Source organism: Hydra vulgaris, chromosome 12, assembly GCF_038396675.1.
Source record: "Hydra vulgaris chromosome 12, alternate assembly HydraT2T_AEP".
In the NCBI taxonomy this organism is placed as follows: domain Eukaryota; kingdom Metazoa; phylum Cnidaria; class Hydrozoa; order Anthoathecata; family Hydridae; genus Hydra; species Hydra vulgaris.
Genome location: NC_088931.1, coordinates 41,735,344 through 41,760,417, shown reverse-complemented (window position 1 = coordinate 41,760,417; position 25,074 = coordinate 41,735,344). Strand labels below are relative to the sequence as shown.

General features: G+C 31.7%; 6 protein-coding genes across 6 annotated transcripts; 2 read left to right on the top strand and 4 right to left on the bottom strand.

Annotated features, from left to right (window-relative positions):
• Positions 1–212: 212 nt before the first annotated feature.
• On the top strand, positions 213–1,393 carry LOC136088123 (uncharacterized). Its single transcript, XM_065811786.1, has 2 exons — positions 213–231; positions 300–1,393. Exons 1-2 carry the CDS (start codon positions 213–215, stop codon positions 1,391–1,393), a joined length of 1,113 nt encoding a protein of 370 aa, XP_065667858.1.
• Positions 1,394–2,843: 1,450 nt separating this feature from the next.
• Positions 2,844–5,403, top strand: LOC136088743 (uncharacterized). The gene is made up of 2 exons (XM_065813300.1): positions 2,844–2,919; positions 3,276–5,403. Exon 2 carries the CDS (start codon positions 3,281–3,283, stop codon positions 4,736–4,738), a length of 1,458 nt encoding a protein of 485 aa, XP_065669372.1. The 5' UTR covers positions 2,844–2,919; positions 3,276–3,280; the 3' UTR covers positions 4,739–5,403.
• Positions 5,404–11,406: 6,003 nt separating this feature from the next.
• Positions 11,407–11,874, bottom strand: LOC136088122 (uncharacterized). Its single transcript, XM_065811785.1, has one exon. It carries the CDS (start codon positions 11,872–11,874, stop codon positions 11,407–11,409), a length of 468 nt encoding a protein of 155 aa, XP_065667857.1.
• Positions 11,875–15,442: 3,568 nt separating this feature from the next.
• Positions 15,443–16,802, bottom strand: LOC136088121 (uncharacterized). Its single transcript, XM_065811784.1, has 2 exons — positions 16,607–16,802; positions 15,443–16,512 (listed from the first exon to the last, which is right to left on the bottom strand). The coding sequence occupies exons 1-2, from the start codon at positions 16,800–16,802 to the stop codon at positions 15,443–15,445; spliced, it is 1,266 nt and encodes a 421-aa protein (XP_065667856.1).
• Positions 16,803–17,605: 803 nt separating this feature from the next.
• LOC136088120 (histone-lysine N-methyltransferase SETMAR-like) lies at positions 17,606–18,634 on the bottom strand. Its single transcript, XM_065811783.1, has one exon. The coding sequence runs from the start codon at positions 18,632–18,634 to the stop codon at positions 17,606–17,608; it is 1,029 nt and encodes a 342-aa protein (XP_065667855.1).
• A 2,553-nt stretch (positions 18,635–21,187) lies between these two features.
• Positions 21,188–22,822, bottom strand: LOC136088119 (tigger transposable element-derived protein 4-like). The gene has a single exon (XM_065811782.1). It carries the CDS (start codon positions 22,820–22,822, stop codon positions 21,188–21,190), a length of 1,635 nt encoding a protein of 544 aa, XP_065667854.1.
• Positions 22,823–25,074: the final 2,252 nt, after the last annotated feature.

Here is a 25,074-nt window from a genome sequence, read left to right as displayed (position 1 = left end):
TTATTTTGTGCTTAAGTAAAAATTGTAAATGAGAACTTATAAGAGAAAAACTGAAAAAGGACTTTATCCAACAGCAGTGGTAATAGAGGCAGCAAACTATGTTATTGATAGAAAAAAAATAATAAATTAGAGCATCAGCAAAAAAGTATGGAATCCATTACTCAACTCTTTTTCGTTACATAAATAAAGTAAAAAAAGCTATTAATATAAGAATGCCGCTACCTATTCCTGGTTTAAAAAGTCACGCCAAGTTTTCAATTTAGAATAAGAAAAAGCTATTGCTTCATATATATCAACAGCTTCTGATATTTATTTTGGATTATCACCTTATGAAGCACGAAAACTTGCATTTGAATGTTTTGTAAAGTATAACCTTAATTTTCCAAAATCTTGGTTAAAACTTTCAAAGGCTGGTCCTGACTGGATGAGAAGGTTTTTAAATCGAAATTCAGGATTGTCTATCAGAACTCCAGAAGCAACAAGTCTTGCACGAGCAACTAGTTTTAATCGTGCTAATGCAGGTGTATTTTTTCAAAAATTATCAGATGTTTTAGATCGAAATTATTTTTTTGCATCTAATATTTACAATGTTGATGAGACTGGTATCACCACTGTGCCAAAACCAAACAAGGTAATTGCTCGAAAAGGTATTAAGCAAGTTGGAGCATTAACATCTCAAGAACGGGGGACACTAGTGACAATGGTGTTAGCTGTAAATGCATGTGGCAATAGTGTGCCTCCAATGTTTCTATTTCCGAGAAAGAAATGTTTTGATCACTTTATTCGTGATGGACCAAATGAATGCATTGGTGCTTCGAATGGGTCAGGGTGGATGAATGAAGAGTGCTTTGTTACTTACTTAAACCACTTTATTCGGCATGTCAAGCCCACAAAAGAAAGTCCTGTGCTATTACTTTTAGACAACTATCAGTCTCATTTAACTGTTCGATTAATAACATTGTGTAAAGATAATGGTATAATTTTGCTTTCCTTCCCTCCTCATTGCTCACATAAGTTTCAACCTCTAGATAAATCTGTATTCGGACCATTCAAAAAATGCGTACCTAATGCACAAGACTCATGGATGAAGCAATGGCCAGGAAAAACAATGAGTATATATAATTTGCCAGGAATTGCAAAAATAGCGTTACAGCATTCTCTTACACAACAAAACATAACATCTGGTTTTAGAGTGGCAGGAATATTCCCATATAATAAGGATATATTTTCAGATGCAGATTTTGCTCCATCATTTGTTACTGATCGTCCAGCAACTCAATCTAAAGCAGGTATTGATATTAGTATATCAACTTCAATCTCAGATGCAATTCCATCTCTGGCATCAATAGAATTTACCCCAGAATGTAAGACCTCTGCCAAAAGCACAACCTAGGAAAGAAATACTCACTAGATCAAAGAGAAAGTATGCGGAAATTTTTACAAATACTCCAGTAAAACAACGACTTATGGCTGAAAAAAAGTTAGTTCTAAAAAGAGAAAGAACTTCCACATCAACAATCAAAAAGAAAAACATTAAAGGTGAACTAAAATGGAATTAATGTAATTTTTTGCATTTAAAAAAAATGTTTTTTAAACAAAATGTTATTGTGTTTTTTATATCCTAAAAACAGAAAAAAACAGAACTTAAATATCCTAAATACTCCTCTTGTCTTTTTCTAAACTTAATTGTTGTTTATTTGACCAAGAGAACTTTTTTTTTCAAAAACAGTTTTTAGTTTACTAAACAAGTCAGGTATATGTGAAGTCTAGCATAATAAATGTATTGCAACTCAAGGTAAATACTACTTTCTTATATTGTAATTATAAAATTTTTGTTGCCAAATAGAAATTACAGATTGACTAGTAATTTTTTTGTGAACTCTACAAGGCTTATTATTTTAAAGTAATGTGTTGCAACTTGCTCTGTTTACTGTTGCAACTTGCCCCGATGCCGGGTAAGTTGCAACATTTTTTTTTTCATTTTTGTTTCACTTATTGCGGAATAACTAAGTTTTATATTATATTTATCAATGTTGGATTAACATGTCACTAAGATCTATTTTATAACCCTGAAAAAAAATTTAAAAAATATTAAAGTTTAATTTAATAAATGCAGTTTTTTTAATTTTGTTGCAACTAGCCCCGGTCTCCCCAACTATTCCGCTGTGATTAGAATTTAAATTTTAAGAATTTTGTCATGTCACACTGTGGCTAACTACCCCCTCTCCCATGTGATATTTGGTGACACTTTCAAACACCTCCACCCTATATAAGAATGTCACGTATTATTTGAATAGCCCCTATATAGTTTTGCTACATTTTTAAATATAGCAACAACAACAAAAAAATAACTGTGAGTAAATTTAAGGCTTTAAAAAAGAAACATTCACTGTTTGGTCACGTTGCCCTGTGCGTCTTAATAAAAAAATAATTAGTAATACTAACTACTTCCTTTATACAAATAGTTATAAAATATTTGTCTTAAATTTTGGGTAAAATTTTGCGTAAGTTTTTGCTAAGTTTTGCGTAACTCGTGCGCAACCTTAACTTTACGCAAATGCACAGTGGGCCAGGTGGTAGACAAAACCTCAAAAAAAAAATTTCGAAATACTTCCAACTACTTAGTACATTATATTTATAAGAGCATAATGTATGGTTTAAAACATTATTTGTAGTTTAATTGTACATCATAAATGTACAGTTATTATTTACAATTGAATATAATGATGAATTAATTTTTTTTTTTTTTTTAATATACCATAACAACATAACTATAACAACAAATAACTTTTAAATTATTTAACATATGCGAAATTAATTGACATATTATTAAAATTTAATTTGATAGCTTTTCAAAAAATACCATAACAAATTCCAAGGTCTTGTATTAAAGTCACAGTTTTATTTTGAAATATAAAGGTAAGATTCTTGTTTATAGTATAAAAATATTATGTTAAAAGTGGCTCATATAGTTTAGAACCTGCTGGAACAGCATATTAATGTTAGAATAAGTTAATACAATATATGTACAGCCTGTTGGTGCTGTTTTATTCTGCTCATAGCTGCCCCTTTAGGTTTGGTAAACATTTAAAAAATATATATTGTTGTAAAATGCTATTCGCGACAAACCTATTTTTTGGTTTGTTGTCATTATTAGGTGTTGTGCTTATTGTACTGGCCTAATTAAATATATCTGAAATAAAAATAATGGCCATATTCATGTTATATTAGTTTATAGTGGTTGCACTAATAATTTTAAATTAATTTTTTTGTAGTTGATATGAAGATAAGTGATGTCCATAACCGTATACGGCATGACCAACTAAATCCGAGTGATAAATCATTTTCTTTGTCTGTAGAAGCTATTTTAGTCTCTATGAATTTGGGTTCTACTGGGTGTGCTGCATTTTTAAAAGTTTATCAAAAGAAATGGAAGGATGCAAACCGAGGAAACATAAAGTTTGAGAGTAAAAATAAAAATTGGTTGACTCAGGACTTTAAATCTACATACAGTAATAATATATCTAAGCCTGATAATTCTAGTCAATTACATAAGATTGGTGGAAGACCAAGTTGTTCCTTTAAAGTTGCTTCTGACAAAACCAAAAGGAGAAGACTTAATGATATTATAAATAATTTTTCTAGTGATGAGTTGCTCCACTCAGCAAGGCTTAAATTAAGAAATGAGTATAATTATGAGGCTGCCAAGCAAGTTGCTGAGATATCAGAACCTTCTAGTCAATTTAAAAAGTATACACCTGATGAAGGTCTGGCATTAATTATAGATGGTGGCATGTCAAAATCAACCTACCAACTTATGAGAAATGGAGCTGAAGAACGTGACTGCCATATATATCCTTCATACAACAACATAAGATTGTCCAAAGCTAAGTGCTATCCAGAGAACATCTTTGTTGATGATTATTCAGCACATGTACCACTACAAGAATTATTAAAACATACAGTAAAAAGACTTTGTGAGGTGCAAGCTCCTGTGATCAGCACAATGCTAGATGGTTTGACCCGGTTGACTTTGCGTTGCAAGGCTGGGTTTGATGGGGCTACTGGGCAAAGCATGTACAAGCAAATTAGTAGTGAGGAAGCTGGAGATCGTAACTTAAAAAAAGAAGAATCTCTGTTCATTACCTGCTTAGCACCACTAGAACTCAGTGGGTTCTGTAATAACAAAAAAGTACTATTATGGCGAAATGAAAAGCCATCATCTACTGCATATTGTCGTCCAATAAGATTTTCTTTTCAAAATGAAAGCAAAGCAGTTGTTATAGAAAAAGCAAAATATTTAGAATCTGAAATCAAAAAATGTGGTGTTTTTAATTTTACTTTTAATGGAAAGGAACTGGTTGTCAAAAGTATTATTGAACTGACCATGATTGATGGCAAAATTCAAACTATTCTGTCTCATGTGACTAACTCAACTCAATGTTGCTCTGTGTGTGGTGTGTCTCCAAAAAACATGAATAACTTAGAAATGGTGCTGAAATTGGACAATTCTAATAATTTAGAATTGAAATATGGTCTTTCTAGCCTGCATGCCTGGATTAGGTTTTTTGAGATGGTATTGCATATTGGATATAAACTAGAAACTCAAAAGTGGCAGTCTAGAGCTATAGAAGATAAAGAAAATGTTATGCAAGTGAAGAAACGTATACAGACAGAATTTATGAACCAAATGCGACTAGTTGTGGATTTCCCAAAAAGTGGAGGATCTGGTAAGTGAAATTACATAAATACTTTTATATAAATCATCAGGTTAACTATCACATATATACAATTTGTAGGTACCGGTAATGATGGTAACACTGCCCGACGAGCCTTTGCAAACTATCAATCAACTGCCAACATTTTGAAAGTAGATGAAACTATTTTATTTTATTTTTACATCATACTAGTCACTTTATCATCTGGATTTGAAATTGACACTGTCAAATTTAAAGAGTTCTGTATTACTGCTCTTAAACTTTACATATCTAAGTATTCCTGGTATTACATGGCACAATCAGTACACAAAATTTTAGTTCATGGCCATGCCATCATTGCTAGACAGTACTTGCCAATTGGACTGATGTCAGAGGAGGCCCAAGAGGCCTGTAACAAGGATTTTAAAAAGTTTAGGGAAGATTTCAGTAGAAAGACTTCCAGAATTGACACAAATCGTGACCTAGTTAACAGGCTACTTGTATCTAGTGATCCTGTCATAACATCATTAAGAAAGTGTCATAAAAAAAAAATGGTAAGAGTTTAAAAAAATACCCCAGTGAAGTTTTGGCTTTGCTGAGGGAATCAGCTCCACCTTCTTCTTTTTCTTTGTAGCTAAACACAATTTGTTGTTTGACTTTTAAAAAAGGTTGATATTGAAAAAAATATTTTTTTACTACCTAAGCCAATTAAATGTCTTTTATTTTATAAAAAATTAAAATATTCTTGTTAAAAATAAATATTATTTCATATATAATGATTATTTATATATCTAAATAGGTTTGTGGACCAATTGGGTAATAATTAGGTTTTGTCCACCACTTCCCTTATACCTGGCCCACTGTGAAATGCTGCGAAAAAGTTGTGAATACCAAATAGTAACGCAAAAAATATTTTGCGTAAGTTTTTCGTAACTTTTGCTCAGCCACGCAAGAGTTACGCAAAAGTTGTGAATCCGCACCCAGGTTGTCTACTTATTTAACGCGATACCGGCAACAACGACGTTTTTAGGTGTTCGAAAAACCACAAATTTGCCACCTTATTTTCCTATTCTATGTTGTAACGCAAGAAATTTTCAAAAAATTTCAAATTCCTAACTTCCCTAGGGGTTTAAATTAGGAATGGCACTTTTACTTATTTTGATGTAAAAACGCGAATTACTTTTAAGCGTAAATTACTTTACATAACTCATATAAAAATATACAATTTATTTACGTTTAAAAGTAATTCGTTTTTTTTAACATAAACTATATATCGTGTAAAACTTAATTACTTAAGTTAAGTTTTTTAAATGAGTAACTTTTACTTGAAAAGTAATTTACTTTTACAAGTAAAAGTTATTTGCATTGTTACTTTTATTTGTAAATGTAACTTACTTTTACGGTAAGTTGTAAAAAGTAAATTACTTTGAAAAGTAATTTTTGTTATAATTATGTAAAAAATTTACATCGAAATGTGATTTACTTTTTAAATGTAAAAAAAGTTGTTTATGAAGTAAACTTACGTAAATATAATATTTAAAAAACATAGAGTAAAACCGGGTCAAACCGCACACCATATCATCCTGCACACTGATCGAAATTCTCGAATAAAAACTAAACGGATTGGCTATGAAAAAAAAAAAAAAAAAGATTCAAATACAGAACTATCTCCTCTATTCGAATTAATAAAATTATATGCCGATTTAACTCCATTTTTTTCTTTTTTATACAACTTTAACAGGGAGTCAAAATTTTTTTAAAAATTTTTTTATCGTTGCAAACAAAATGGCGCTTGAACCGAAACTGATACAAAAATAAATTTAGCACTATCTTGTTGAAAATTTAATTTTAGTTCTGTTAATTTTTATGCAGCTTGAACAACAAGTTAAATAAAAAGTAAAAAAACTCTTTTTTTTGATAAAACCGCACACACGATTAATTACTTAGTTTAGTTTTTCGCAAGTGACTAAGCGCCTATCAATATCTAATTAACTTAGCGTTAATTCCGGTTTAATTAAAAATGAACTATATTATATTATAACTATGATTATATTTACAAATAACAATGTTATCTGTTATTATAATCATATACACCAAGTATTCAATTTCAAAATCAGGTTGGATGAAGCACTGTACGTTTATTGAATGGCTGAAAGAAATATTTATACCCGAAACTGAGCAAATTGGTGGTAATCATATTTTAGTAATAGATGGACATACAACTCACATAACTTTGGAAGCGGTATTGCTGTGCAAAAAACACAATATAATCTTGGTTTGTCTACCAGAGAATTCTTCACATATTCTACAACTATTGGATAGAGGTGTCTATTGTCATGTCAAACAAGCATGAAAAGAAATACTTACAAAGTATTACAAAAACTCAAAATGTAAGAATTTAGATATACAAAATTTTCCACCGTTTCTCAAATTGCTGTACGAGAGTGGTAAATGTTTTACACGCTTGCATGCAAGCGCTGGTTTCCAGTACACTGGCTTATTTCCACTTAATAAAAACAACATAAAGTATAAGGCATTAGCAATCACACAAACGTATAATCCATCTTCATCAACTTTAGGAGCCTCTACACCACCTACACCATCTTGCTCAGACACATCTTCATCATCTTCAACAGCCGCCGCGGCACCTACTCCAGCTACACACCAATTACCATCTTTCTCAACTACATTAGCTTCAAGTTTTGATAGGTATCAAGCATGTGTTGAGCGTTGCAAAAACAGTATCAAGATAGAGTTGAAGTAACCATGAGCGAGATCTCGTCTCGTTCTCGTTTCTCGTAAGAAATGGGATTTCTCGTGAAAAACGAGAAATAGAAAATTCTCGCGAGAAGTAGAACGAGACTTAAATATTATATTGATTTCCAAATTAAAAATTATTGTAATTTACAAAATGCTTAACAATTTGTTTTTTTAATTAATTAATATTTTGACTCCGTGATTTTAGTAAATCTAATTAAAAATTTAATTAAAAAATTTAATTAAAAAATTTTAATTAGATTTTAAAAAATTTTAATTAGATTTTAAATATTTTTAATTAGATTTTAAATACAAAAACTTTTTGTATAAAATGCTGAACTTTCGACTTAATTTCATTAGTTTACCAGTGGAATTCAACTTGACACATATTGTTCATATTAAAAAGAAATATTCTTGCCTCATTTCAACGAAAAAAAATGTCACCAAGAAAAAACAAAATCTGGAGATATTTTCAAAAAACAAGTGACGGTGCTGAATGCAAGGCGTGCAAAAAGTCTTTGAAAACAAAAGATGGAAACACAAGCGGACTTCATCGTCACCTCGAAAAAAAAGCAGCCAAGATTACGTTGAGTATTCTGAAAAAACTGACAACTCTCTTCTTCCTCCTCCTAAGAAGAAACAACGAACCATGGTCGAAAGGCTTGAAACAAAGTCCAAATATGACAAAGACAATTCCATTCAAAAACAGTTTGACTCTGCAATGCTGGATTACTTTTGCACTGATCTGGTATCTTTTTTAGCAGTCGAAGGAAGAGGTTTCAAGAAATTGTTTGACATTTCAAACCCTAAACTGAGCCTTCATCACAGAACAACATATTCAAGAAAGCTTTCAATTCGGTTAAGAGAAGTTCAAGCTGGAATGTAGAGCATAGTAGCGGAGATTACGCCAAATCTAAAAAGTGCTGCATTTACTTCTGACCTTTGGACTTCTAGAGCTCAGGACAGCTACATCTCTTGGACTTTTCATGCTATTGACGAAAATTGGAGACTACATCACTGGACACCCCATGTCCAACAGTTCCCAGGCAGACACACAGGTATCTTAATTGAAGGAAAGCTGGATTCTTTCTTAGAAGAACTAAATTTGCCTGCTGATTTGCCAATGTACTGCGGGAACGACCAGGCAAGAAACATGAAACTTGCAGTCAAATTGTCAAAGCGCCTTGACCAATACTTGTGCAACAATCATATTTTGCAATGTGCAGTTCGAGACTCATTTGGAATGACTGCTGGAATGGATGATGCGTTGCAAACATGCAAAGATTTGGCTTCTTTAACTCACCAGTCAACACTTGCAGCTGAGTTGCTTGAATCAGAATCAGACGCTCAAGGAATCAATTTTAGACAGTTACGCCAATCTGTTGACACAAGATGGAATAGTGAACTGGATTGCATGACTTCTGTCCTACGTCTAAAGAGTGCAATTATCAGCTTATGTGCAAATGAAGATATTTTTTCTTCAAAGACCATCAGTGCATCACAGTGGAAATCAATCGAGGGAGAAGTAAAAATATTGGCACCACTTAAAGAAGCTACAGAAACGTGGTCGGCTGATTCTGTTCCAACAATTAACACTGTCGCCGATTCTCTTTATTTAATCCATAACAAAATTGATCAATTTATTGAGACGGATGGAAAAAATGACTACGGTGTCTTGTATGCAAAAAACTTGAAAAGCTGCATTGAGAAAAGATTTCCTCTTGGTCATAATGGAAACTTATTGAGTGCTGCAGCAAACTACTTAAATCCTGCTTTAAAGGGACTTCACTTGGAGCTCTTCAAAAAATTTCAAACAACAAAAGAATGGTTAGCCTAACAGATTAAGGATAATGTTGAGTGCCAACCTGTTGCCAGAGTCAGAAGCGCAAGTTAAACGTCAGAACTGAAACACAAGAGCCAACATCTGAACTGAATCCTATTTTGAGCGAAATGTGCCAGTATGAATATCTCCCTGATGCCAAAAAAGACTTACCGATTCTTGATTGGTGGAAATTGCATTCAAATACATTGCCAGAACTCTCTTCATTAGCTAGACAAATTTTAGCTATTCCAGCAAGTTAGCAACTAAATCAGAGAGAGTTTTTAACTCAGGTGGAAATATCGTCCAATCATCCAGACACAACTTACACCCAGAAAAATTAGAACAAATCATCTTAATCAACAAATCATCAGAGAAAACATTGTCTTGTTGGAAAAGTTTGGCAAAAAAATTCTGAATTAATATTTGAAAAAGTTGTTTTCATTTGACAAATGTCATTTGTGTCTATTTGTCAAAACCATGTTTACATTTTTTTTTACTTGGATTTTACTAAATTTGTTTTCAAAAATTGTTAAATTTCTCGTCTCGTCTCGTTCTCGGTCTCACGAGAAGTACTAACTTCTCGTCTCGGTCTCGTCTCGGTTTGAAAAAACCTTGTCTCGCTCATGGTTACTGCAGACATTTTCAACATCAAATGGAGAATCTAGCAGTAGTAAATGACAGGACTGAACGCCACATCAAACTTGAGCAAGATTTTTTGGCTGAAATTCATGACGAAGGTCTTCTACAGGATACCATGCAAGTTGTGCAAAAAACCCGAAAAGACGAAAAAAAGTGGTGAAAATTGAAAAGTCATGATAAAAAGTGATTTAGTGTAAATTTTATGTGATTTTTGACTTTATTTAACTTTAAATGACCTATGTGTATTAGTAGTAACTGTTAAATAAAAGATTTTTTTTTTTCAGAACAAAAATAACTGAAAAATGGACAATTTTCTACTGATCAATCTTAGATTAGGGGTACCAAGAAGAAGGGGGGAGGGCAAAAAATTCAATGCAACCATGCATATAAAAATATCTTGTACTGGAAGTCCTTGATTTGGAGACATAAAATTTTTTTTTGGTGTGTTTTGGAACCAAATAAGGATAACTGAGAGGGTGAGAGGGTGCATTCAAAAATTTTTTGGTCAGGTTCAAAGTGGGACACCCTAATAGTTAGGAGCAAATATAGTCAACATGTGGGTATACCAGTAGTGTAGAGACAGGCTCCCTGTCGCATCAGTGCTAATAGGGGCTGCTAAATAAACATTGATTTTTTTTTTTTTTTTTGTTGAGCAGAAATAAGTGAGTGGCCATAATGAATCTTTGTCGGGGGAGGAAAGGAGAGGGGCATAATTTTTAGGCTATGGGTAATTCATGCATGTGTAAACTTTGACTAAGTCACTGTTCGCTAGAGCGCGCTTTTTCTCCAGTTTTTTTTCTTTTTATTTGCCTTTTCAATCAAGTATTTTGTTATGGTAATATGACGCAATATAACATTTTTGGTATCCACAAGAACATCGACTGCTAAAGCAGTTTTCAAAAAATTCATTTAAATTACCTGATATAATTTATATGATTAAAGGAGTGTTTATCAGTATAATCTTTTATTGCGTTTTATCATACATAATCTATTTGAAAAAAGATGGTAAGGAAAGCTGTTCAATCTTCTACTATAGGTTGTAGGCACCCTAGTAACCTCCTTTTTGTGTTTATAACTTTTTAGAAAGTTATTTTGCAAGAAAGCTTTGAAAAGGCATTTTTTTGATTTATTTGTTTTGGTATTAATTTATTTGTCGGGAAGAAATAAGTTAGTGGCTCTGATAAAAATTTAAGGTAAGGAGCCGGGCATATTTGTAGCTATGCTGCTGCTTTTCGCTTCTCTTGATCAGCTTGGTTGTTGTTATGGCTGTTTTGAAGAGGTCTCTCGTTTGGGGGTCGTATGTGTTTTTTACCAACTAGCGACACACACACATAAAAAAAAGGTTCTTGATTTTTGACATTTGCAAACTGTAACGGGTGATGCGGAAGTTATCAGACAAAATAAAAACGTCAATAACTTATTTATAAATAAAAAAACAAACTACTATTATATTTTTTTTAAATAAAGCATTTACCTTTTAATAAAAATATATTATTTTTTATATGAAAAAACACCACCATCTGCAATTGATCTCAATTTTGCTCTGACGCCTTTCATATGCGACTGTAAAAAGTTTAAATCAATTTTTTGTAGTTTTAGTTTAATGCGATCAATCAAAACTTGCTCTGTTGAAGCTTGCCAATCTCCCTCATAAACCTTCTGTGCCAAATGTCCCCAAAAATTTTCAATTGGTCGTGCTTGAGGCACATTTGGGGGAGTGGATTCTTTATCAACGTAATAGACATATTGGTCCATCCAATTTAAAGAATCTTTAGAATAATGAGAACTTGCTAAATCTGGCCAAAATAAATAGTTAAAGTCTCCATGATACTTGTGAATAAATGGAAGAAGTCGTTTTTCTAAACATTCATTAATATAGATTGATGAATTGATCGCTAGAGCCTTGGAAGTGCGAAACAATGGCTCGGACATACCACGGTCAGATATGGCTATCCACATTAATAATTTTTTTTAATTATGATAATACTACAATAAAAATTAATTATATTATCATAGACTAAATAATTATAACTAATATAATGAATACAAAAACTATATTATAAAAAAATAATTAATATAATAAAAAATATTATTTCACATTTCTTATGCCAGTTTTTTTTGAGAATATAAAAAGTTCCGAAAGACGAGATATTTTGGCACGTAACTTTCACGGTACTTTCACGTAAAATAGTAACCTGGACGAAGTCACCTAAAATACACGTGATTGAAACGTGAATAAAACGTTGCGTGCCTACTGGGAAGGTAGTACAAACACGTGGTTGGAGGTGGCTACAAAAAGCACGATCCAAAAACAATCGAAAAAGCAATTTCTGACATACAGAATGGATTAAGCCTTAGAAAGTCTGCTGAAAAACATGGTTTGCATTATAGTGTTCTTTATCGACACTTGAAAAGAGGTCCAAATTTGAAGAAACATGGTGGTCAGACAGCATTATCTCTTGAAGAAGAACAGCTGTTTGTTGATAGGCTTAAGATATGTGGCGAATGGGGTTATCCCATTGACACTACAACTCTACGACTTCTTGTAAAAGACTCTTTAGACCGGAGAGGGAAAGAAGTTAAGAGGTTTAAAGATAACCTCCCCGGCCGTGACTTTGTGGAATCATTTATAAAACGTCATAAGGAACTGGCCGTGAGAATGTGTCAGAATATTAAACGCTCGAGGGCTGGTGTAACACCAGAAACAATTAACAACTATTTTGATGAACTGACAAATAAATTAAAGGATGTGCCTTTATCTAATATCGTAAACTACGATGAGACGAATCTAAGTGATGACCCTGGTAAGCGAAAGGTCATTATACGTAGAGGGAAAAATATCCAGAAAGAGTCATAAACTCATCAAAGTCATCTACGTCTGTAATGTTTGCAGCCGCTGCTGATGGCACTATTTTACCACCTTACGTTGTGTATAAGGCTATGCACTTGTACCAAAGCTGGACAGAAGGTGGGCCAAAAAACGCCAGGTACAATCGAACAAAGTCTGGCTGATTCGATTCCTTTTGCTTTGAAGATTGGGTACTGACAGTTGCTCTTCCGTACCTGAAAAACAAAACGGGTCGAAAAATTCTGATTGGGGACAATTTGTCTTCCCACTTATCAAGGGAATCTGTGAAGTTGTGTAAAGACAATGATATCAGTTTTATCTTTTTCCCCAGCTAACTCCACCCATCTCACACAACCTCTAGACGTAGCCTTTTTTCGCCCATTGAAATCAACATGGCGGCAGATTCTCGAAGAGTGGACAAATGGCCCAGGAAGAGCAGAAGCAACTGTTCCTAAGGACAAATTTCCGCGTTATTGAAAAAGTTGTGTGATTCATCGAAGGAAGAAAATGTGATCAGCGGTTTTAAAAAGTGCGGTATAGCGCCTCTAAACAGGAACAAAGTGCTGTCTATGCTTCCAAAAATCATTGATGATGAGGAAAATCAGAATCCAGAAAACATTCAAAAGAACACTGAAGCTGTTGACAGGAGTTTCCAAGAGCTCCTTCAGAGTCTGCGTCATGATTAGAATACTAAGTTAAGGCAAAAAAGGACCAAAGTAAATGTGAAACCTGGCAAAAGTATCAGTGTTGAGGACTTCGTCGTGGACGATGAGATTCCCCAAACTTTACGTTCTACTGGCCAAAACCCAGGTACCTTGGGTACTAAACAGGTTCAGCCAAAGAAAAGCCGAAAGCGTGTGGAGATATCATCAGAAGATGAAGAGGACTATTCCAATTTGTTTTCTTACCGTAGGGCACATTTTATGTAACTTCTTTTGTTTATGTACTCAATTAAAGCATTATGTTGAGAAATAAATTTATTTGTATTCATTTATTGACCAAAAATCCATATTTGTCTGTTTCAATTCACCCTAAATTTGTTTCAATAGAAAAACACATGAAATTGAAGTACTGTTTCTATTCACCCCCATCTGCGGGGTGAATAGAAACACCATGTTTTTATTTGTTTTCATTAAAATGAAATAAGATAAAAAAAATGGAAATACCATAAAAAAACAGGTTTAACAGAGACCTGTATTTGGGGAAAAAATGGTGTACCTAAAACAACAACTAATATGCAAAATTTTAAACCAAAGTTGAAAATTGTTTCTATTCACCCCGTTTTACGGTAATTGTGTTTCAAATAATAAAGTTTATATTTTATGGAACGTTTATGCCTACGCATAAAACCACAAAAACTAATTATTATGCTCAAATAATGAAAGTAGGATTTGTCCGATAACTTCCGCATCACTTGTTACTTCAAAACTTGCCAACTAAATTGCTAAATGTACAAATCTGCTAACTCAAATGCATATATACAGCTTGGACGTTGGGGGATACCCCTTCACCCGGCCCTGTTCGTTACAACCACTCTAACAGAAATGAAAACTAATTTTTTTTTTTTAATTTTATTTATAAATAGCTATTCACAAAACTGATGTTATTTCATCAGATGAAATAACATCAAGTTCTTTTATTTTTCAGTAAACTTTTGTTACTTTTTTTACTTTAAATTTTCAAAAAATTAAAGTAAAAAAGTTAACAAAAGTGCAAATCACAATATTTAAACAACCAGATTCAAATCACATATTTAAAATCAGGCCCGTAGCAAGCTTTTTATTTTTGATTGAGAACTTTATGTAACCACATGGTTACAACGCCAAACATTTTTATATTCATGTTTGTGTAAAGCTTTTCAAAAGTATTGCGATAATCGGAGTCTCTTAAGGTTACCAACTTAAGAGACTACCGTCAACCTTTAAACCTAAATCCTAGAATTTTGTATAAAAAATCCCAATTTTTGGCTGCAATATAAAAAACCTTACAAAACTAAGGAATTTAAATTTAAATTTTCAAATTCGGTATTGGAAGACTGTTATTTGGTCCGCGGGACCAAAAAAGGGCATTTACGCTGCGATAAATAACTCAAGAACCATTAAAGATAAAGTTCTGGATTTTTTTGTACATCATCTAATAAGGAAGTTGAATTGGCTGAATTAAGGAAAAAAAATATTATTAAAAAGTTTTTGTTTAAATGATAATTCAAAATGGTAGCAAAATTTTGACCCAAAATACAGATTTTGAGCCCAATTAACTAAAGAACCAAAAAAGTTAAAATAATTTTTTTTAATTCAGCTAATAGATTATATATAAAAGAATCAATGTACCAAATTTCAGGTTCATAGCATTTAATTGAGAAAAGTTATTTATCGCACCGTTTCAAAAAACCTTATTTTGAGAAAAACAGAAAAGAAAAAGAAAATCCAACTCTTTTAGTCTAATTTAAGCCAAAAACTCACAAATTGCATTAACAAAGGATTATTTTTGAAAAACAAACTGTTTCAAATCATTATTGGCTTTAGAAATGTTTTTTTAAGACTTCAATGTTTAAAAACCACTTTAAAAGCAAGAAAAGAATAAAAATACATAAAGCAATAAATTAGTAAATTGTAAATTAGTAAAATGCTATATATAATAATGTAGAAAAAATTGTATAATAACGTAGAAAAAAATAATTTAAAAAAGACTAGTCTCATATACTATTCCTTCCATTTCTTCAATGGCATCTGCAAATCCTTCCCGCTGAGCTCCTTTTTTTTTCCGTTTAAGCTTGACTTTCGGAGTAGACTTAAGATTCATATTAGCGACTCTTACAAAATCTTTATTTGTGCAAAACTCTTGCGTAAATTTTCCATTATACATATTTAGCATAGCAAATACATTTAAAACTTCATTTATTCCCTCATTAAAATTTATGATTGCAGATGAGACACCAATTTCTAATGTGTCTCTAGCAACAAAAATATCCTTCGGACATCTTTTCCAAATAATTCCATTTAACGATTCATTGTTGTTTTGTGTTTGCCCATGCAAACACTTACTTAGTAAATCATCATCACTTAAACTAAGAAAAATTGGTTTTATTATGTCTCTTACAACAATGGGTAGTCCTGATTTTTCTTTATACAGGGCTGTACCATTTATTTTATCAGACTGGTATTTACACCAACTTTCAGGGGTTCTTGGACACATTTGGTGGCGACTATCTAATGTAAGTGCATCTGAGCAATGGTGAAGTACTGCACCAATTGCTTTTTTTAACTGGTAAACTGTTCCACCATTACATTGACGTACTGCAATTCCAAAATAATTTTGAAGTTTATTAATTTCTTTTTCGGTAAGACGATTTTTTCCACCAAGTGGTTTCTCATCAGACAATTTTAGTTTATAAGTGGCTTTAAATTTATGAAGTTTGCTACCAACTCTTTTTTGTATATGTCCAACACATTCTAACTTTTGGACAATAAGATTTTTGTATGGATTACATTTAGCAACTTCTAGATAAGATTTTGAGTCACCGTCACCAATATAATAAGCATAATGTAAATTTCTGTCTGACTCCGATGATGTAAAACATTCAACAATTTCAGCTGCCTCCATTGCGCCTGATGAGCCCTTATGGTTAATGCTACATTCATGTGTACTAAGAAACTCATCATATTCATCAGTGCCTTTTTTTTTCCCATTTATCACATTGATGGCATACTTTAGATTTAATGCGGTAGTCAATGCATTTTCCAATACCGCTTGAAATTATAGTTACAACACCATTTAAAGAAGAGAATCCTCGCTTTTGCCAGGTGCCATCACATGAAACTGTAATATCTGTCTTGTTCTCACCAAGACCTTGCTTAATCTCAACAGCTGCTTTATTCATAAAGTTTAGAATAACTTGCTTGTAAGCAACTAATATATTCCTTTGAATATTATGAAACGTTTTTTTATGCATTGGTGGAGGTAAATTCATAAAACCACAAAAGGTTGTTAAAGCAGCATGCCCCTTTCCTATTTCCCTCATAGCAATAATGGATCTCATATTTACATCCGATTGATATTACCCACGAGATTCATCATCAATTTCTTGGCTAGTGTAAACCCTTTTACTCCATGAGCAGACTGAGGCTGTACATGTAAACTCTAATAAAACAGACAGTCCTTTCTTTCTTGATAAATCTGTAGAAAGTTCAATACTCCTCGATTGACATTCAGGGCACATAGCAATTTCATCTACTTTTTAAAACAAACCTATCCAATATGATGTAACAGTGTGGAAAATTCGATTTGTTATTAGGTAATGAAGTTCATTTGTTGATACTGTTGTTGCTTTATGATTTAATAATGTAAGTTTCTTTGATGAAGTTGAAGCATTTAAATTACTTGTTGAAGATATGTTATTAACAAGACTATTTTCCGAGTCAATGTTGGGTTCAGGAGCTTTAAAAAAACTTTTGCCATGAAAACGTCGTTTTTTGAAAATTCTTGATCCTCCTGCCTTTCGTCTTTTTCCAGCATCAAGTTTTTTATTTTCCATACTTATTATTTTTTTCTGAATCTAATATATACATATTATATATATATATATATATATATATATATATATATATATATATATATATATATATATATATATATATATATATATATATATATATATATAAATAAGTAAGTTTAATTTTGCTGTGAGCATACATTCAGCAAGAGTGCTCGATGAATGATATGAGAGCTATATAATTGATTATTTGACGAGATTAAATACAAATAACTATCAGGTAACCAAAAAAGTTCGTGCGGTTTTTCCGTATATAACAAAAACACACAAAACGACAAAAGTAAGTACATTTATTCATCAAAATAGTCACCATTAGCATCTAAAACCTTTTCCCAACGTAAAACAAGCTTATTTATTCCACTTCTAAAAAATTCTCGGTCCTTTGAGTCTATAAAAGCTTTCAACTCCATTTCAACCGCGTCCTGGTCTCGGAACTGCTGTCCTTTTAAATGATTTCCCAGGGAAAGGAAAAAATGGAAATCAGTAGGGGAGAGGTCTGGCGAGTATGGTGGATGAGGCAAACTCTCCCAACCAAGGCTTTGGAGCTTGTCCTGAGTCACGCGAGCGGTGTGCGGTCTCGCGTTGTCGTGGAGAAGCAGAACTCCTCTCCTGTGCACCAGTGCAGGCTGCTTTACAAGCATCAGGTCGTGAACTCGTTGCAGCTGTGCTGAGTAGACCAGTCCAGTAATGGTTTGGCCTGTTGGGAGCAGCTCGTAATGCACCACACCAGTTGTAGTCCACCAAATGCAGAGCAAAACCTTCCGCTCGTGGAGATTGGGCTTGGGTGTCTTTGGGATGGGGTCATCGGGGGACAACCAATGGTAGCAACGCTTGGTATTGTTGTACACAATCCATTTTTCGTCGCATGTCAATAAACGATCAAGAAAAGGCTCAACATTGTGGCGTGATAAGAGTGATGTGCAGATCGTAAGCCGTTGCTTCTTGTTGTCGATCGACAATTTGTGCGGAACCCACCGACTCAGCTTCCACGCTTTCCCAATCGCATGCAGATGCAGGCGGATGGTTTCAACACTCACAGCAAACCTCACTGCAAGTTCTTGGCAAGTTTGGCTGGAGTCAGACTCGACAGCGTCCTTCAGTTCATCCTCATCAACCAACAATGGGCGTCCAGAACGCGGCAGGTCTTCGATGGACTCATCTCCCGAAGAGAATCGCTGAAACCACTTCTGTGCTGTGCGTTCACTTACTGTACCTTCTCCAAATGCTGTGCAGATGTTTTTAGCCGCTTGTGTTGCATTCCTTCCAAGTTTGAACTCGTAAAGTAAGCAAGATCGAATAATCGTTGGTTGGGTTGCCATCCTTTCTTTACACAAAACCTTTCCTGTAAGCTCGTTACAAGCCTACACTATATATGCAGCAACTGCGCGTGACACACGCGTTCTATTACGCAACAAAGCTACTTGCCTTGTGCGATGTGGGTGTTGTAAAAAATGCTAAAAACAATTCAATTACCAAAAACCGCACGAACTTTTTTGGTTACCTAATACATGATTTTTACTAAAAGTTTCATGCGTTTAGCAATCATTAGGTAAAAAATACATTGTTTTTTTCGTTAAAAAATATGCTCAATAAACATCGTGGCGTTCAAAACAATTATAAAACAATAACTATTTGCGAGCGTGGTTTGGTTTTTTAATCTTTGGGCTTGTGGGTGTTAAGCAAGAGAGAGGGACAAATCTAAAATTGAAGTTTCAAGTTTTCCACTTGGATAAGACAATATGTTTCGTATTTTTTCAATCTTGTCAATTTTTTTAAATTCAATAACATGAATACAAAAAATCAAAACAAAACAGTTTAAGCAAAAAAGACTTTAATGAAGTATTTATTAGACAAGATAGACTTTTATGAAGTATTTATTAGAATGGTTTTCTTATATTACACACGATCCTGTATAAAACTTTATATAAGTGGATTTTTTACATTTGCATGTAACATATTTGTTTATTATTTTTATTTAATTTTGCCGTAGAAAGTTACAATTTTTAAAATAACATAAATAATAAAAGAAATGGCCGAAGCAAAAAGAAGTTTATATTATCATTGTTATATTATGTTATATTAGATGCAGTAAAGCAGCCCTTATTTAGAGCCGCTTTAAAAGTGTTGATTAATTGCAATCTGTATAAGAGTTTATAAAATGGTTTGTTTTTCAAATGCAAGCATAAATTCTTTACTTTTCTTTACTTTTTTACTTTACTTTTTAAAATTTTTTCTTTATTAAGTTTCAGATCATAACTTTTTTTAGACTATTTAATTACCTTAGTACATTAATAACATAAGTATCTTTATCGTGACATATGCGCAACAAATTTCTCCTTGTGTTGTGATGTTTTTAAAAAGTTTTATCTCCATTTTGTTTGTTATAGTATATAAAATCTTTATATATTTTATGTATATAGTATCTATAAAACTTCAAATATTTAAAAATTGTTTAAAAAATAAAAGGTGCCAGCGATAGGATTTGAACCACGGCGCTATGCTTCAGAAACTCGATGTGGCCTAAGTGGTTAACTGGCTCGAGGTAAAACTTCAAAACTTCAAAAGTATTTTATTTTGTATTTTAAAAAATCGCCTAACACTGTTTAATAAACAAAAAACTTTTATAACGGCAAATAAAATCTAAAAATCGAAACTGCTTTTCTTTACTTTTAAGGAGATGTTACCGAAATGCAGTTTTCTAGTAAAAGTAAAACTGTAAAATTTGATATATGTTTGCATTGCATAATTTGAAGTTTACATAAGTTAGATATTTGAATACGCATTTGTTCACACTTTCTTATTAAAAAAAGTGCTGCGAATCTTTCTCGCTATTACCGCGGTTGCAATGGCTGCCAAGAGTTCCGAACCAAACACGCTCGATTGGCTCGAATGAAACTAGTAAACAAATATCATTTAAATTTTCTTTTTTTTTTAAATGAAGTAAATATATTTTAAATATAAATATTATTTATGTAAAAGTGTAAAGAGGAAAATAGAATATTTGCAAAATAATAATTTATGTTTTCTAAATTTATTTCCGATTAAAAAGGGATTAAAGTTTTGAATAGAAAAGTGAAACGACACACGCTTTTGAAGCATTTTTATGAATTATAATACCTTTTAATAAACCAAGACTCATAAAAACTTTTATAAATATTTTATTATTATTAAAACGTGTTTTTGAATTATCTTTAATTCATTGGGAACTTTTGATGCTCTTAACTTGCATTTTTAACTTTTTTTCCCACACATCGGCTTCACCTTTTGCCCTTTTTACAAATGGCAGACTATATTTGAAGAGTAGGGGAGATGGGGGCGCATTGATCGCCGTAGCAGTGTTTTGAAAATTGCGCAGAACCTGAAAGAGATGTAAAAACTTATTAACTACGAAACACATGTAGAACTATCTGGCTTTTGGAATATATAAATATTTTGATTTAAAAAAATGATAAACATGAATAATTTTAACTTTTAAACAACCCTCTCAAAAGATCAATGTACCCCAAACTATGGGGTACTATGATCTCCGACTTGGGGCACATTGATCTTATATGCGTAATATTATCTAAACGTTTAACACTTCTATAACTAAATCTTGTAAATATTTTAGTCAAAGGGTAATATTGTATAACATATAATACATCTAAATTTTTTAATTATTTTTTAAATATAGCAGTTAAACCCACTAGTCTAATTTTTAATTAAAAAATGTATAAATCACAGCAGCTATAAGCTACCCGCTTTATATACGTTTAAAACTTTACAACAACTTGAAATTTATAAGAACTGAAATATAAAGACTGAAATAAGAATACAACTTTTAAGTTTACAAAACTTGTTAAAAGTACAATATTTTGATTAAGAATATTTCATCATTTGTGAAAGTCAAGTTGTGAAGCAGCTTTTGGTTTACATTGTTTTTTATTCCTAAGCAAGTAATTCTTAGTTTCTTTCTTATCTTTTGTGGAGACTTTTTGTTGATTTTTGGTTTGCTTCAAAATTTTCTTTTCTTTTGACAAACGAATTTCATTTCTGACAGGAGTATCAGTCAAGATCCTTGTTTTTAACTGCCTACTTTTAACATTTTTTTTTCTGGCAGATGCTTTTGGGTAAGGTTTTAAAACCTCAGGTGAGATTATAGAAGCAACACTTGTTGACACTTTGTTTAAAATACTTGTTTCAATATTTACTATAGTTATTTCAGACTCTATGTGATTAACATGTGCTGGTATCATTTCAGATTCCATGTTGTTGACAGGAGTGATAGTAACTGTATCTGGAGCAGCTCTATCTGTAACTGATGATGGTAAATATTCGTCATCTTTGAAAATTTCAGAATTGAATGGCTCAATGCCAGCTACTCTAAATCCTGTCTGTATATTAGATGGTGAGAAAGCTTTTGTATACGATTCTCGAACTATTGAAACAATATCATAAATGGTAATTGGTCTTGGGTTTGAAACCATCCAATTATCACATGCAGAATTGTAAAACCTTTTCAATGGTCCAAAAACAGTTCTATCTAATGGCTGCAATTTATGGCTGCAATGGGGAGGAAAACTTATCATTGTAATTCCGTGTTGAATTGCAAGCTCCAAGCCTTTAACAGAAATATGACTTTCATGACTGTCGAGAAGTAAGAAAACTGGAGATTCCTGAGAACAGTTTGAATATTTAACAAAATGTTTAATCCATTCTATGAAAATTTCTGAGTTCATCCAACCAGAAGGATTTGCAAATCCCACACATCCAGGAGGTCCTTCCTTAATCATGTAATCATGAAACTTTACCCTAGGAAAAATAAATAATGGAAGAATGGAATTTCCAATAGCATTAGAGGCACAACATGCAGTTACCAATGTTCCTCGTTCTGCAGATGTGATTCTTCCAACTTGTTTGCTTCCTCTACCAGCTAAAACCTTTACCGGCTTTTGAACGGTTGTTAAACCAGTTTCATCAACATTATATATACAGTTAGGATTATATTTATATCGATTTCTTACCGTTTTAAGATTTTGAAAAAACTCTCTTACAGTGTGTTTGTTAAAAGCTGTTGATCGAGCGAAGCTCGTTGCTTCAGGTGTTCGTAGAGACAACTCTGGTTGTCTTTTCATAAAACCTTGCAACCAATCAATGCCTGCAATTTTATTTTTGATCCATGATGATGGGCATATCTTATTGTTTTTTAAAGCAAATTCATATGCCAATAATCGCGTTGACCTAGTTGAAAGGCCATAGTTCATTTTTGATGCAATTAGTAAATAACTTGATAAACTTTTTTCATCTTCTGCTGTAAAAACTTGTCTATTGTTGTAGTTAGGCTTAAAAGCTTCATTTGGATTAAGCCTCTTTTTACGACAATGTCTTTTTAAAGTCATTCTATCTATGTTAAACTGACGTGCTACAACATTCAGTTGTGTTCCTTCTAAAACTTTATTAACAGCTACTTTCATTGTTTCACTTGGTATAGCAACTTTATTTGTTTTTTTAATTCTATTTCTAACCATTTTAAGATCTGTAAAAAAATATATCAATAAAAACATATGTTTTTAATAAATGCTAATATTTAACATAATAATATTATGTTAAATATTTTTTAATTATTATGTTAAATATTATTCTTTTGATATTGTAAAATAATAGTATTATTATTACTAGCTTATAACATAAGTAGATTTAAAAAATGAAATGCTAAAAGCTATTGTTTGTTTATATATAGTTTTTTTTTTAATTATAAATACAATTCCATTCGTTTAACTGTATTGCTTATAAACAAAAACATGGGGCACTTCGTCTTCTATGGGGCACTTTGATCCTCCGATCAATGGGCCCCGCATAGTCAAAGATCAATGTACCCCAATAGGTATAGGTAACATATTGATAGCAATATCTACTGTATAAATTGCAGCCAAATAAAAATTATATATTATATTATACACCTAACACTTACAAACTTAAAATAAAATTGTTGTTAACCCATACAGACATCTAAATAAAAATATATTTGAATTATAGTACGATTTAAAAAAATCACTTTTTATGACGAAAAACAATATTTTCTTTATTTTTTTTGACGCTGATAACCTTATGAAAAAATATTACGAATAATCAATTAGGGAAGCATAATGGTTAATTAAATTGCAACCTCACTTCTAGTAAGGCAAAAATGAACGAGTAAAAGCCAAAAGATCATACTGCCCCGGCGATCAATGCGCCCCCATCTCCCCTACACGGAAAAAAACGGCATAGTCACATTTAAAAAGTTTTGAGAAAGTATTTATGCATCATTTATAAAAGTCTTTGTATAAAGTTAGGAAAAAAAATTTTTTAATAAAAGTTACAAATATTTTATTAAAAATGTAAAATTCAGAAAAATTAATCAAGAAATAATTTTTTCTAATTTAATTCTATGCTTTATATGAAAACTTTTATAAATGAATAATATATACTTTCTCAAAACTTTTTAAATGTGACTATGTCGTTTTTTCCCATGTACTCTTCATTTGTAAACAAAAAAAACGGTTTTAAAAAATCTATTTTATATAATGTATCATTGTTGTAAACACAAAAAAAAAAAAAATCTAAAAATGAAAAAAAAAACTATCGCAAAAAATCCTAATCAAATTAAATCTTCAAATATTTGTTATAAACACAGATAAAATTTATAAATACATAAAAAGCGAAGAAATATAAACATACTGTTAATAACAATTATTTTTATTTGTATGTACATGAACTAAATTTTTAATACAGCAAATCATATAAAAACGTGTTTATGCGTATGCAAATGCCATGTTTATTTAACATTGGCTTCTTGGATTTATTTTTACTGCTTATAAATATGAAATCTTCGTAAAAATTAACTCAAAAACTTCAATACAAAATTTCAATACAAACTTTATATATCAAAAAATATTAGCGATACACCTATAACTGTCAGAATAAATATACCCTTTTGAATTTTCTGAGTATTTCTTTCTTCAAACTTTATGAATCAAATAGCGTACATTACAGGATGAAAATGACTTAACAACATAATATGTGTTAAAAAGACCAAAAACTGTTGTCTCCATCCAATTTAATTGATTGTCGTCAGGATATCGTACAAATTATTATATTTCGTCAAACTTTGAAAAATATATAGAAGACAATATTTAATGTCTTTCACATATTGAAAAAACATTTTCTGCTTTGTTACAAGTAAATAACATAACAATAAAAAAATTTATTATAATAACATTTAGGATTTTTAATACAGTTAAAAACCATACTTCTTGAAACCCTGAACCCTAGGACCTTTCTTGACCCTTTTTTTCAAAGTTATTATGCACACAAATATATATATATATATATATTTATATATATATATATATATATATATATATATATATATATATATATATATATATATATATGTATATATATATATTTATATGACAATGCTCAATACAAAAGTAGAGCAATTATATATTAACATATAAACATCAAAAGTTTTGGGTATCACTGGTATAAACAAACCCTTAAACCACAAACACTAAACCACTTTAACCACTACTTGAATAAATAAATATATGAATATATTCTATAAAATTAAATTATAAAATTAGTCAAAAATGAATACCCCGGCACCAAAAAAATTGCAATGTATATATATCATATGAGGAGCTCATCTGCAAAACGCACTAAGTCACACACACAAAAAAAAAATTCTGAGTTAATACCATTTACACATTCTATATGCTGAAATCTATACCTATAA